The sequence below is a fragment of the Ilyonectria robusta genome (genome assembly GCF_021365365.1).
Source record: "Ilyonectria robusta strain PMI_751 chromosome Unknown BGZ61scaffold_4, whole genome shotgun sequence".
Classification (NCBI taxonomy): Eukaryota; Fungi; Ascomycota; class Sordariomycetes; order Hypocreales; family Nectriaceae; genus Ilyonectria; species Ilyonectria robusta.
In genome coordinates this window covers 2037445-2051132 of record NW_025764438.1, presented here as the reverse complement: position 1 = coordinate 2051132, position 13688 = coordinate 2037445, and the positions used below count along the sequence as shown (strand labels likewise).

General features: G+C 53.0%; 7 protein-coding genes and 1 non-coding gene across 8 annotated transcripts; 2 read left to right on the top strand and 6 right to left on the bottom strand.

Annotated features, from left to right (window-relative positions):
- Window positions 1–434: 434 nt before the first annotated feature.
- Window positions 435–1876, bottom strand: BGZ61DRAFT_529174 (uncharacterized protein; the record flags this gene model as incomplete). Its single annotated transcript, XM_046253362.1, has 4 exons — window positions 435–838; window positions 895–1383; window positions 1445–1558; window positions 1642–1876. The coding sequence occupies 4 exons, from the start codon at window positions 1874–1876 to the stop codon at window positions 435–437; spliced, it is 1242 nt and encodes a 413-aa protein (XP_046108742.1).
- A 559-nt stretch (window positions 1877–2435) lies between these two features.
- On the bottom strand, window positions 2436–2993 carry BGZ61DRAFT_566155 (uncharacterized protein; the record flags this gene model as incomplete). The annotated part of the gene is made up of 1 exon (XM_046255921.1): window positions 2436–2993. A coding segment is annotated over one exon (558 nt), but the record flags the coding sequence as incomplete, so codon positions are not given.
- A 1102-nt stretch (window positions 2994–4095) lies between these two features.
- BGZ61DRAFT_445577 (cytochrome P450) lies at window positions 4096–6503 on the bottom strand. The gene is made up of 5 exons (XM_046245101.1): window positions 6171–6503; window positions 5549–6087; window positions 5142–5488; window positions 5004–5088; window positions 4096–4943 (listed from the first exon to the last, which is right to left on the bottom strand). The coding sequence occupies exons 1-5, from the start codon at window positions 6454–6456 to the stop codon at window positions 4593–4595; spliced, it is 1608 nt and encodes a 535-aa protein (XP_046108740.1). The 5' UTR covers window positions 6457–6503; the 3' UTR covers window positions 4096–4592.
- Window positions 6504–7448: 945 nt separating this feature from the next.
- On the bottom strand, window positions 7449–8135 carry BGZ61DRAFT_286547 (uncharacterized protein; the record flags this gene model as incomplete). The annotated part of the gene is made up of 1 exon (XM_046238519.1): window positions 7449–8135. A coding segment is annotated over one exon (687 nt), but the record flags the coding sequence as incomplete, so codon positions are not given.
- Window positions 8136–8572: 437 nt separating this feature from the next.
- BGZ61DRAFT_t66 lies at window positions 8573–8663 on the bottom strand. The gene has a single exon. It is a non-coding gene; the product is annotated as a tRNA-Ala (tRNA).
- Window positions 8664–9486: 823 nt separating this feature from the next.
- Window positions 9487–10636, top strand: BGZ61DRAFT_529171 (Gtr1/RagA G protein conserved region-domain-containing protein; the record flags this gene model as incomplete). Its single annotated transcript, XM_046253361.1, has 2 exons — window positions 9487–9668; window positions 9745–10636. The coding sequence occupies 2 exons, from the start codon at window positions 9487–9489 to the stop codon at window positions 10634–10636; spliced, it is 1074 nt and encodes a 357-aa protein (XP_046108738.1).
- A 248-nt stretch (window positions 10637–10884) lies between these two features.
- BGZ61DRAFT_445573 (uncharacterized protein) lies at window positions 10885–12726 on the bottom strand. Its single transcript, XM_046245100.1, has 3 exons — window positions 12407–12726; window positions 11889–12331; window positions 10885–11832 (listed from the first exon to the last, which is right to left on the bottom strand). The coding sequence occupies exons 1-3, from the start codon at window positions 12476–12478 to the stop codon at window positions 11085–11087; spliced, it is 1263 nt and encodes a 420-aa protein (XP_046108737.1). The 5' UTR covers window positions 12479–12726; the 3' UTR covers window positions 10885–11084.
- A 371-nt stretch (window positions 12727–13097) lies between these two features.
- BGZ61DRAFT_529169 (outer membrane protein TOM13-domain-containing protein) lies at window positions 13098–13608 on the top strand (the record flags this gene model as incomplete). Its single annotated transcript, XM_046253360.1, has 2 exons — window positions 13098–13361; window positions 13498–13608. The coding sequence occupies 2 exons, from the start codon at window positions 13098–13100 to the stop codon at window positions 13606–13608; spliced, it is 375 nt and encodes a 124-aa protein (XP_046108736.1).
- Window positions 13609–13688: the final 80 nt, after the last annotated feature.

The following is a 13688-nucleotide window of genomic DNA, read 5'->3' as shown; positions in this document are numbered from 1 at the left end:
CTGATATATATTGATTGAAACTCGCTCTATTTATCCTACTTAAATCTCAGTCTGTGATATATCTCTCGTCTGCTATTATAAGGAAAATCTCGCCTAGGAAAAGGCTATACTCTCTACTTATGTCCGTTTCCACTACTGTCTGAGCTTGCTTTCTCTTCATATTTGGCTCGTCTGTCGACTTCGCCTGCCTGGCCCGAGGCCAACCACATTAGTAGTTGAGGTGCCTTAGGGCGGTCCGGCCCTCTGCTTGGGGTGGCTGAGGTCGCGCATGATGCGCTGGGTTATCAGTTAGCTTGCGGAGTGTCAGCATGCTGGCCCTCCGGTGAATGTGGTCTCTGGAGCAAGCCCTCTCTCGCTGAGATTTATTAATACGAGTAATTTGAAAAGGGGGGGTTTAAGCATACCTTTGACAGCTTCTTCCATTTTTTCCAAGGCTAGCGTCCAAATCCCGGATCCTCATCATTAGCCTGTGCTTGATTAAGCAATCTTCGAGCCTTATCAATAGACGTTGTCCCAAAACGGTCTTCTAATAGAGGATCAGCGCCATGCTGTAAGTAAAGATCAATCAGATCAAGGCCCTCATATATGTTGGCAGTTCGGCGCTCGACACCCAGAAGACGTCCGGGGTTGTCTAAAGCCACATGTAAAGGCCGACCTAGGTGTGTGTTGCTTCGGTTTGGGTCCATGCCACGGTTTGGGCCAAGTTCGTTGACATCGTGTTCGTTTTGAAGAGCCTCTCGGGCCCAGGCGAGGCGTCTTTTGATACTAATAGTCAGGCTGCCAATCTTGTGCAAGGGCAACGGACCTTGGTTTGGATCCACGATTCCCTCTTCTTCCTCTAGACGTAATGTTAGCTCAAGTGTGTTCCAAAAATGACGTGGCCTTGGAGCATACCTTCAAGCTTCTTTACAGCCTCCTCCATCAATTTTAAGGCATCTGTCCAATACTTATGACAATTCTCGTTCTGTTTGATCCCATGTCGGGCTTCGTCCAAACAGCTCCTCCACCCGAAGCGGTCCTTGAGTCGAGGGTCGGCCCCACAAAGGAGGTAAAACTCGACCAAAAGAATGCCATCAGGCTCATTAGTAAAAGTACTCAGGTCGTCCTGCGAACAACCATTATTCTCTAGGACTTGATGCAAAGGCCGCCCCCTATGGTTACGGGCATTGGTGTCAGGGTCAAGACGGTTGACATCGCGGCCTTTGATGACAGCCTCTCGGGTCCAGGCCAGGCGGACCTTGGTACTAACAGGCATAGGCCCGATGGTGTGCAGAGGTAGATCGTCAGAGACCATCCAACCAGCGTAAAACCGTGTAGCACGAAAGCCGATTCTTCTATCTGTGGTATATAATGTGTTGGGATTCCGATAGCCCTTTCTCTCCGCTAGGAGTAAGTTAGATATGATGCACTTTACGGCTCGCATAATTAATCAGTCTTAGCATACCATTGAGTTTCATCACCGTTTCTTCCATTCGTCCTAGAGCCTCGGCATAAAAGACCTTGGAGAGAACGTCACCACCAGGGCCTCGATTCTTGCTCGAGCCCAATCCATAGGGCTCTCCAGGTCTTTACTGCACTTGGACCGAGGGTCAGCCCCAAAGGCAAGATAAAGGTCGATCAAATCAAGACTTTCGTATCTACCAAGGGGGATACCAGTCTCCTCATCGATATTTCCTGGGTGCAGGAGGGCAGCATGCAAAGGCCGACCTAAATTGTCTTCTGGGACAGGGTTGGGGTCGAGTTCGTTGACGTCGTGCCCTGCATGGATGGCCTCTCGGGCCCAGGCGAGACGGACCCAAATCCGGTCACGCCGCTTTCCTATATGGTGTAGAGGCAAGGAACCGTCATTGGGATTGGTGTCAATGTCATCCGTCATGACTTTGCTGTGATTTCTTTTGCTAAAGGGCAGGTGTGCTGGCCAGAGATGGAGGGTGACTACTTATCTCGTTTATTCTGCCAGTAATGAACCGGTCAGATACCATACGACGTGGTATAAATATTGCAAGGAGTTGAAAATAAGTCAATAGTGGAGCACATAAGTAAGGAAGGTGCTATTGTCTATGAACACAGTTTTTAAATGAGTTCATCAGTACCCTTGCACACCTAAATGAAGTTTCCAAGTTAGTTCTCAATTATGGTGAACACGAAGGGAAGAAATTCCATTGTCTCAAAATCCTTGCATAATTATACAGATAGAGTTTCCAGATCAGTTCTCGATCACGGCGTACAAAGAAAAGTAAAATGTTCTATTGCCTAAATGTCTCTTGCGTATTTGAACAAAGCTTCCCAGGAACATTCAACATCCCTATTGTGGCGTCAATTTTCTGGAACGTGGATGCACCTGACCGCATCACGCAAGCGCTGTCACAACAAAGACTTAGATATTAGTCGACAAATATATCAACCACCACACCTTAGCTAAGCTATCCATACTTCTAATCTCTCTCCGGTACTTCATGCCAGACAGATGCTTCTTCGGTGCCGGCATCTAGTTCCTTGGAAGTCTTCACGGACGTGGCGGATGCCGCGCTGATGAAGGATGTCAGAACTTCCGTAGCCCCTGGGAGACTATCAGGGACGACGGAAGGTGCCGGTTTTACTCCGAGACATGGCTTCCGATAGAGCTCTCCGTAGTTGCGTTCGCTCCACCTGCAAGAAAGGATTGGGCTGTTGTTGTTGATCGGCAGGATTGCTTCGCCCTGGGCGTCATATTGTGACCCTGCCCACACATCACAGCCGATCTTTCCAGGTTCTGCTTTTGGGTCGTAACATAAAATGAGTTTGCCGGCCGCCAGTTTGGGATCTTTTGCCTTCTCTTCGTCCGCATAATACCGAACCACCCTGATATGGTGCTCAGGCAGACCAGGTATTACTTTGGCTAACATCGTCTTTATATCCTCGATTTGGACTGGATAAACGACCTGTATCTTGGGCTCTTCCGAGGTTTTGCACTTTGTGTACAATGCAACTTGTAAGCTTGGGTCATTTTTCTTGTTGAACCCGTGTTGCAAAAGGACACGCTCAAGTTTCCCGAGGATGGGCAAGTGGAAAAAAGTTGACCCAATATTTTTTGGCGTGACTCATGGCTGGTTTCTCCTAGATATGCGCCGAAAGATCTTTTAGTTTATGACACAGATGGGAGCCAAGATTATCTTTACCATGAAGGCACCCATACTAGACACAATGAAGATCGCCGTGCAGCCATACATCCCCTCCAACCCCATTTTAAACGCCTCGTTACCGAAGCGCCTAAATTTGTGAGATAAATCTTCGCTCATCACATAATCTATACAGTCGACTGTCTTACTCTCCCAGTTTCTCTCAAACCAGATGTCTATCCCTCCATGTTCCGGCCGGTCAATCTGATGGACAGGGGGTTCACCATTGTCATCGGAGGCTGAGTCGACATCAGAGGGCGTTATCTCGTCTAATAACATGTCTGAAAAGTGCGGTTCTAAGCTTTGGGCAGGTAGGGTGGTTGAGTGAAATTATTGAAAGGAGAGATGGGAAGTGAGAAGGCATTCGCCAGTCTTTAAGTAATTTCTTCTCAGAGTCTTGCTCTTCTTTTCTCTTTGTTCTTAACTCGCCCAGTTGATACAAATAAGGCAGTTTGCTCATATCAGTGTTTTTCTAGAAAGCCCGGTAATTTTCTGATTGCTAGAGGCATTCAGGCTGCCACGCCAACAAAGAGATTTGCAGATGAGCTGCCCCATTCCATGATTGTGTTCTTAAACTACCGCACTCAAACTACGCAGGTATCCTCCGCCCTCCACCAAAGCCACCTCAAAAGCGGATCCCATAGCTGCAGAGTGGTAAGTATAATTAACTTATCTTCTTCTTGCATATTTAATATCGCTACATAGATCAAGAGATACCACGGTAGGTTACATACAATATAGTACAAACACTTGAACAATTATCTCTTTGGATAAGTGAGGGCGGGAAATTAGATTGGATCTTATCTCCCATGAAACCCTCCTCCTTGTAATGTTTAGCATTGGATTAGTCAACTAACCATAACCCTTTCTTCACACTTAGTGGTTTCCTATTAGATAGACGATATTATGAGGGATCCGTTTTTATATGGGTTATCCAGCCTTATATTAATCAGCCTGCTGCACCAGACTCGTTAGCCGTTGAACGGGAGAGGTCTCCGATTCAACTTCTTAGAGCTTTCTGTTCGATACGTTCCAGCTGGTAGGTATTGGAGAAGGATTGCGCAACTCAATTGGCTGACACTCATCCCGACTTGACCCCAATGACGCTCCATATCCCTTCAATTTTCCCTGGACGTCAATGGCACCACCGCTCAAGCCTCAACATTTCCCATGCTATTGCGCTTAAAGTTAGGCTTCTATTTGACAGGGTTTTTACAGGATACTATTAGGCTGTAGTTCCATTTGTTACTTGTCCTTGGGATATCCTCGTTTGTAGTTGTTGAGTTACGGACTAGTCCAGTCGCAGCAAGAGTGGCAAAATGACGCTTTCCACTTTTTCGCCCGAATGTTTGTTAATGGCCAGTATCGCGTGGCCTCTCACAAAACAAGCAAACAAGCAGTGTCACTATAGATGACCACGACCCAAACGCTGAGTTACACGTGAATAAACGAGTCCTCCAGCCCGCCACCAATAACCTTGAACTTCTTCTTGTCAGGTGGGTTGAATGCCGAGAAGCAGTCCTCATAAACCATGTCCTCAGCGGTGACCTCAAAGGGACGCAGGGTTTCGAAGCGCCGGAAGAGTGTCCCCAAGGTTACGTACATCTCACACCAGGCCAAGTTGTGGCCGATACACATGCGGCGGCCACGGGAGAATGCCACGAGGCACCTTTCTCGCTCATGGAAGGCGGAGGGATCGGTCCAACGAGTTGGGTCAAAGACTTCGGGGTCGGGGAAAGCAACGGGATCGTGGTGCATCATCCAGGAGGACATGCTAACGACGGTCTGATGCGGTTAGAACGACATCGGAGGAGGCATTCGGGGATCAGGAGACAGAATACGTACTCCGCTGGGGAGGTAGTGACCCTCAATCTCAGCACCACCTTCAGGAACAACTCGGGGGAGACGACTTATGACGCCATAGGAGAGTCTAGGAGTCAAATGAGCAGATATGTAGGGTCAAGTTACCCTCAGTGAACTCACCGTTGCCCCTCCTTGATGACGCCAGTCAGAAAAGGCAGCTTTTCGAGTTCGGTAAAGCTCAGTTCGGCAGTAGCGTCTGGAAATGCTTCTCGCAGCTCACGGATGACATTCTGGTAAATGACGGGATTTGTCACGACGTGAAAGGCAGCCATGGTCATGGCGTTTCCGGTAGTGTCGGCCGCGGCAGTGCAGATGGAAAAAGACTCATCGACGAGGTCGTTGACCGTCGGCACGACGTGGCCCTCTGACGCGTTGGGATCCAGAAGTTGGTGGAATACGGTAGGACGCTTGGGCTTGATTCCCTGGTCGATGCGGGCCTGAACATCTTGAACTTGTTGACTCGTTCTCTACGTGAATATTAGCAACAGGGAAGAAGTCCAGCAACCCCAAACAAAGGAGCAACCCACAATCTGACAGCCTAGAAAGTCAGCAACCGCAGGGCTCATGCGCTTAGCAATCCACTCCGGCAGGCCCTGGATCGGGTCGCGGAGAGAGGGGAACGCCTGGAAGGTCCAGAACATGGGCGTGGAGCCGCGAACCATGTCACTGAACCACTCACCGAGATCATCGGCATCGAGTTGGTTCCAGCATTCGTCAAAGGCATAGTCGGTGATGGTATCAACACTAATGGCGCGGAAGGCGGCGTGTAGATTGGTGGGCTGCCCGGTAGCGCGGTTGGCTCTCACACGGCGACACAGCTTGTCCACCTTGGAATGGACAATGTCTTCCAGCTCGAGTACCTTGCGGCGGGAAAAGAAGGGATTGAGGGCGGCGCGGCGACGGCGGTGGAGGTCGTTTGATACCGTCGCAAACGTTGCCCTGTCGATACCCAGAGCGCCGTAGAAGCGCGGGTCCTTGTAGAAGTCACTCTTGACGCCATACACTACATCGTAGTACTTGGGGTTGGTAAGATGGACTTCATCCGGAGTGATTCGCACAATGGGGCCTATCATTGAGCTGTAAGTTCCATGTCTTGATTGGCCCTAGTTTCATCTTGTTGATGGCCACCCTGAAATCGACTGTACGCACCATAGACGTTGTATAACCGTTCAATCTCTTTGTAGAACTTGCCCTCCTTGGGCACATTGAAGTACCACGCATACAGCCTCGTCACGGCAGGCAAAAACGGGCCGGGGACGTTTGCAAGCGGGTGAAGGAAGCGGCGGTAGAGTACTTTCGTGACAAAGTACAGCGCGCCGCCACCGACTGCGGCGACACTCCACCATTTGGCCAGCAACTCCGGGAGGGACCCGAGCCTGATACCGAAGCTCAGACTTGGGCTCAGACTTGGGCTCAGACGGCTGAGGACGGCCATGACGGACCAACCTAGGCGGGAACGAGGAAAGCACAAAAAGAGGAGGCGGGAGAGACACGGCGAGACATGGGTGTGTACGGGGACTTTTATTTATTTATATGGATATGGGGGCCTGTCGAATATGCAGATTACCAAGGAGACACCCGCGAGTGGACGACGGGAGCGATAACGTCCACGCTCCGCGTCTTCAGCGGAGTCCTGAACGGCCCTAGCCCTGCTGTTAGGGGGGGCTGCAGGTGGTTTGTCCCCGCGGTCCAGTGGGAGCTGAGGAAGTGTTCCTTGGTGGGAGTGACAGAGAGATGGTGGGTGGAATGCTGCCTTAGTGGGTGCGGAGGATGTGGTGGGTGTGGTGGAGGACCCTGCAACTGTACCGCCGGGTGTCTCCCCGGCCGCTATAACGTGCGTTTAGTGTCCGGGGTTCCGTTTCGCTAGCGGGCGGTCCCGAGTCAGCGGGAGACCATTCACAGTTCGGGCGAACTAAAACTCATCATCACAGCCGTCGGATCGTGCCAACCTTGAATCGAAAAGGGCAAAAAGGATGTCATTATTGGTTCCAACGTACCAGTAGGGGTGCCCATATGTTGAATTATCAAAGTCCATGCAGCTGGGTCGTATTTTCTCAATTGCATTGCATTAGGTCACAGATTACCACCCCATTACACCCACAGCCAGGCACCAATTACGTAGGCCACCAAGGAAGCAACACCTATCACCACAGCCGTCGAGCCATACTGATTCGAGCCCGCACCCTGAAATCCTTCGGGCCAGTCATTCCCAGGCGTAAAACCCCTAGAATATGGCCGGTTTGTCTCGGGATTGTTACTTGCACTCTTCACTCTGGTCGCGGAGCAATATCTGGAGTCTGCGACGGAGTGTGCCGGGTGGGAGCTCGGACCCGGCGAACTTGACGTTGGGTCCAGCGGCCGTGACGTCGGACCCAGCGACCGTGACGCCGGCCCCGGCGGCGGAGACACCGGAGCTCCCGGACCGGCGTCGCAGGTGCCGAGCGGCGGCACTGCCCCCGGGTTATTCACCGTTACCTCTGGTCCCGGATTCGGAATCATGACGTCTGCCGAAGCCACCGTCTCGCACCCGTTGCCAACGTTTGCCTTGAATATCAGCGGCCGACTAAGAAACCCGCTCGACCCCTCGCTTCCAGCGCCGGTGCTCGTGTTAACTGACGCGCAGTTCATGTACATCTCGCGGTTTCCCAAGTTGTTGAACCACGACCATGCAAATAGAGCATGGTCCTTGGACGGTACGTCGGCAGGCACTCGGAAGGCAAAGGAATTATCACCCGGCACCGCGGGACACCCCCCGATGTAGCTGTGCAGCACGCGAAAGGTCTCCCCGCCGTCAACGGATAGAGAGGCCTGGCATGAGCCGCCGGCGTGAACTGCCTGGCCAGTAACAACCATGGAATACGAATTACCGCCCTCAAGCGTCACCACAGGGGTGCCTTCTGAGGTGGTCAGGAGTTGCTGGTAACCTTTGCAGGGAAAATCAGAGCCGTCAGATCGGAGCGGGTTGGTCATGCTATAGTCGATGTCGGCGCCCGTGTAGGGGTTGAACTTGGACCGGAGCGGGGGAGGGTTCGAGAGTTGCATGTGCCCCAATGCTCCAACTATGATGCTGGAAAGGCAAATGGCCTTGACAGACAGGCGAGAGGTGAACATCTTTGCGGGTGGTTTAATATGGAATATGGGGTATTTGGTCACGTTGTATTTTCTACGTGAGGCAGAAAAATGAGGAACTACAGGACTCTTGGGTAAGGGGTAGCTTCCACTTGACAATTTATAGAATACAAGGGCCCTGTTGAGGAATTTCGCAGTTGGTCTGATTCACACCAATACAACTTGCTTGTAGGAGTGCAAGATAAGGCATGTCCATCATAGACACGGCTCGTCGCTGACTGGGAGTCGGATCAGAGTCTCTCGATCATATTACTTGCGCGGCAAATGTTAAGTAGTGAGCAGTGACTATTCAAAATCTAACCTATAAAAAGAATACGCCTCCCGATGAGAGGACGGCCAAATGTCACAGGGAGAGTATCCAGATGATAAAATGGTAAAAACTGCAAAAAGAAGGGATATTTGATGGGATTAAACCACCGAGTTGGACGAACAGGGAATCGAACCCTGGACCACTCCCAGATATCGGAGGACGAATCTTGCTAAGGGAGTATTATACCACTAAACCATTCGCCCGGTTGTTGTTGAATTGGTTGCCGCAAATGAGGTATATTCGGGTGGTGCTAGTTTTTTGAGGGCTAGGGCAGATGAGGGACGGAGACTAGCAAGCGGCGAGTCCCACCATGAGGCGCCACTTGGTGCGGATACTACCCTAGACACTCCGGTTGGGAACAGCAGGGAGGTGAATTTGTGAGTATGGGGAGAAGGGGGTTGTGAATATGCAATTGTAGTCGCAGGGGTGAGGAGAGACATGTAGTTGCGTAAGGGAAGACGCTGTGTGTTCTCAGCCACCAAGAGGTAGGGAGGTAAACTGAAAACAAGAGTGGAGGGGACTGGTGTAAACCATGACTGAAGCAAGTGCATAGTACATGCAGCGTTTTCAAGTCCCGACATTAGATACAGGCTTGAATCAACTCATTTCCCATCTAATTCGTTCAGCTGTACTATATCCCCCCCTTATATACGCAGTGTTACACAGCACATCTTCAATCTCCTACACGGCTGAACCTGAGGCTGAAGTCACCCCCCCACCTGCACGACAATGACGGAGCTCCCGCCTAAAAATCCGCCCACCCACAGAACAGGTACGGGGCCACAAAGCCCAGCGCCAGCCCACAGGCCCGCCTATCGACGGGAAGGCTGATCCAACTCCACCCTCCACTTTCCACCTCCCATCACCAACCACCACCGACAAACCACGAGATCCATACATACACGTAGGTGCACTCATTTATACATGCACGCACGCGCACACGACGAAGCACCCGCATAAAAGCGCATCCGAATACACACTCACCCCCCTGCCGACGAGACGCCGTCTCGCTCTCTCTCCTCCAACATGGCGTCCTACATCGATACCCCCCTCGCCGAGCCGACCCAGGCCCCCGCGGCCGAAATCATCAGCGAGGTCAAGAAGCCCAAGAAGAAGAAGGTGCTGCTCATGGGGAAGTCGGGCTCTGGAAAGTCCAGCATGCGTAGTATCATCTTTAGCAACTACATTGCCCGCGATACCCGCCGCCTGTGAGTTTCTCTACCTCTTTTCTTTCCCCCTCCTTCTCTCCGCGCGGAGGAGGCTGACCCGAACTGTCATATGCAGCGGCGCAACCATCGACATCGACCTCTCCCACGTCAAGTTCCTCGGGAATCTCACTCTCAACCTGTGGGACTGCGGCGGCCAGGAGGCTTTTATGGAAAACTACCTGTCGCAGCAGCGCGTCCACGTCTTCTCTAACGTCGGTGTCCTCATCTACGTCTTCGATATAGAGTCGCGCGACGTCGACCGCGACCTCGCGACCTACGTCTCCATCCTCTCCGCCCTCCTGCAGTTCTCCCCTTCCGCCAAGATCTACATCCTCATCCACAAGATGGATCTCGTTGTCCCCACCGCCCGCGAGTCCGTTTACGACGAGCGCATCCGCCTCGTCCGCCAGAAGACGTTCGAGTACGCAAACTCGGTCGGCATCGCCCCCGCTTCTGTCGAGCTCACCCCCTTCGCTACGTCTATTTGGGATCAGAGCCTCTACAAGGCCTGGGCCTCCATCATCCACGATCTGGTCCCCAACCTTGCCGCCATCGAACGCAACCTCGCAAACCTAGGTCTTGCCATCGAGGCCGAGGAGCTATTACTTTTCGAGCGCACATCTTTCCTCGCCGTCTCCTCCTGGACCTCCGCCGAGGGCAACCGGAACCCCACCGAGGACCGCCTTGAGCGCATGTCCAACATCATGAAGCACTTCAAGCAAAGCATTTCCCGCTTCACCGGTACACCCCGTAATGCGGAGCAGTTTATCCGCATGGAGCACAAGGCAGGCATGCGCTTCAGCCTCTTTATTCTCAAGTTTACCACAAACACCTACCTCATGGTCGTCCTGCCCCCAGGCGAGGCTCGCTTCAACGCTGCTATGCTCAACTGTCAGATCGCCATTGAGCACTTCAAATTCCTCGACGGGCCCGTCACGCAAGTGGCCGCGGCCACAGCATCAAACTAAGAGATGCAACGGAATGTGTAAATGTAATCTGATCAGAGACCAAAAAGCGCGGCGAGTTTGAGTTTGAGAGAGGAAGATAATAGTTGTTTGACACGGATGTTTTTCTTGGGCGTTGGGCGTCGAGATACCACTTTAGTCAAGGTGATGAACGGCGTTGGCAAACATGACTTTGGATATTTAGATGAGCTACTCACAGCGGCTGCATGGAAAGAATGCCGTGTGATAATAGACAGCGTATTCACGACGGACAGAACTTGAATCACCTTCATAGAACGTAGTGTTAAAGGACGATGTAGTCCTTGCGAACCATCTATCGTGATTTTGTCATGCGTACGGGAGCAGCTAGCCACTGGCAGTCTGTCTCCATTCTATCAAATTCACTCCTAGACTTTGGAGGCGTTGAGCCCCTGTCCGTCCTCTTGACGCCAATCCATGAACCGGGGCCTACTCATGCCCACTTGACCACAGCCGTACCGCCCTTCTTGAACTCCGCCATCTCTCCCAGGACCAGACTACGATCGCTGTGCTCCTTGTTGGGGAATGTCGTGGCCAGCACCCACGGCCGGGTCCGAGTGTCGGCCGATGCCCCCTGAACGAAGCCGTACACGTCGTCAATGGTGTGGTTAGTGTTGAATCGAGCAGGCAGCCGAGTTCCATCAGGCATCTGTATGCGGATCATGATGGTTGGCTGGGAGCTGTCCACGGTAGGAGCCGCACCGGAGCTGGAAGTCGCCGCGAGCGTTGAAGTGGACACTGCGGCGTCCAGAGAGCTGGTTTCGTTTCCGTCACCAGGGACAGGGCTTCCTAGACGACGGCCGGAACCTCCAAAGGGCCGGTATTGTCTGGGCTGGGGGGTATAGGGAGTATCGTGCTGATGGAGCTTCACGTCCACAGGTTGGTCATGTTGCACGTTCATGAGATGCAGCGGCGCGCGACCGGACCGGATCATCTGGAGGTCGACCTGGTTGGCCGGGTCGTCGAAACGGCGAAGCTCTCCGTCGTCGATGCTGAATCCATCCTGCCAAATGTGAAGCACACGCTCCTGAGTTGGAGCATTGCTAGGCCGAGCAGCGCCCAGAGGATCAGGGATGCTTCGACTTTCGACACCATCACCACCCAGGGTCATACCAGAGCCGCGGAAGCGTGATGGCTCTGAAGGACCCGCTTCGGGATCGGTATCCTGGCGCGTGGCGTTGCTATATGCTGTTAGATTGGTTTATAGTTAGCCATGCGACAAGGGCAAGGAACTCACGCTCTGGCCTTGGCTAGGATGTCGCTGATGATTTTCTTAGGACCGCCATCTTGCGGCTTGTTGTTGGGGTCCTGCACCGCCAAGCCCGACTTCTCACCACCCGCAAAGAGGTTTCCTCGTCCATCATCATCGTCGTCGCCATCGAAATCATCATCGTCGTCATCGTCATCGTCGTGATGATGCGATCCGCCTCCAAGCGATCCAAGGGTGGCAATGCCCTTCTTCTTTTGCTGTGTCGCTGGCTTGCGCGCCGCTCGGCTACTGCTGGAGCTAGCTTCGGGGGCTGGTCGGCCATCTAGAGTTCGGGGACCAGTGTAGTTGTCACTCGCGGCCTGAGACTGAGAGGTACGTGCGGCGACTGCGGGCTCCTCCTCAGCATCCTCGAACCAGGCGGTACAGGCAGCGGAAATGTCCCAGTTGTGAGCTTCGAGGTACTGGGTGGCCTAGCTCTTACAGTCAGTGGTGACTGTCACGGGGGTCCTTGGCTAGTATTTGGCCAAGAGAGAAAGAAACTGTACCTCCTCTGCGCTCGAATTGCACATGGCAGAGAACTGGCGGACCTTGGCCTCGGGATCTTCTGTGTCGGCCATCTTGAGCAAGCGGGAGGCGGGGTATCTGGAGAGGAAACCGGGAAAATGGAAGTTTACAAGAGGCCAGAATCTGGACGCAGTCAAGCGCAGAGTCAGTCGCAGGCGAAAAGATAGAAGAATTCCTGCCCACGCTGGTTGCAAGGAGCTGTGAGATTGTGAAAAGGTGTTGGTGTGACGGTGAAGTTTGTTGGAGGTCAGAGGCCAGCTGCACTGTCAGGCAGCTCGTCGCCTCGTCAGCCAAGCTCCAGCTTGCTAATAAAGTGGCATGAACATCGGTACGTACCTCGAACCTTCCATGAGCGCGCCCCCACATTGAGGCTTCAGCCTCAACAAACAGCCGTCTAGTGGCGGTGGCGGTGGTGGCGCGTGCCACGATCTGTACCCCACCGGAACAGCGATCCACCGAAGTCCCGGCCACGGTCACTGGGGACGGCAAGCTAGGGCGGCTGTCGTCAACACCATCCTCGGCCGTTTGTTGAAGCTTGGCGCTCATCCTCCCGCAAAACCGCAACCCGGCGTGTCCCAGCCTTTCGAACTCCGCGATCGCCCCGCCTCCGACCATCTGCGTCGCATCTCCTCTCGCTCCTTGTCACTCTCAAACCGAGTCAAAACCGCCATAATGTCCTCCGACGAGCAACTCAACCACCTCTCCGAGTCCGGCGTTACGATCCGTTCCGACAGCGAGCTGTACTCAGCCGAGGATCTTTCATCACCAGCGTCGTCCAACTCACCTATCATCCTATACAAGCCCCCGACCGTGTGGTCCCTGGTCCGAGGCGCTGCCATCAACCTGTTGCTGCCGTTCATCAACGGTATGATGCTGGGATTCGGGGAGCTCTTTGCCCATGAGGCTGCCTTCAGGCTAGGATGGGGAGGCACTAAGGTGGGTAAACCTTCTTATATCTGTTGAATATTTTACCCTCTTGTCCATACCGCGTTGAAATCATGGCACGAGGCGGTCATCTAGACAACGCCGTCCTCCGCTTCGCATCTTCGGGGTTCGCGCTAACAGTCCCTAGGTCTTTCCCCTCTCCCGGCGGAGAGCCCATCCCATCGGACCCGGCATCGAGCTTCGGGATCGTTCATACAGCCCTCGGCCGTCACTAAACGACATCGCGAGCTTGGAGTGAGGGGTCACTGCATGAACTTGAATCCGATATAGCCTTCTGGCAAATATCGACTTTGGCGGCGCAAGTGCGGCTCAAACTCC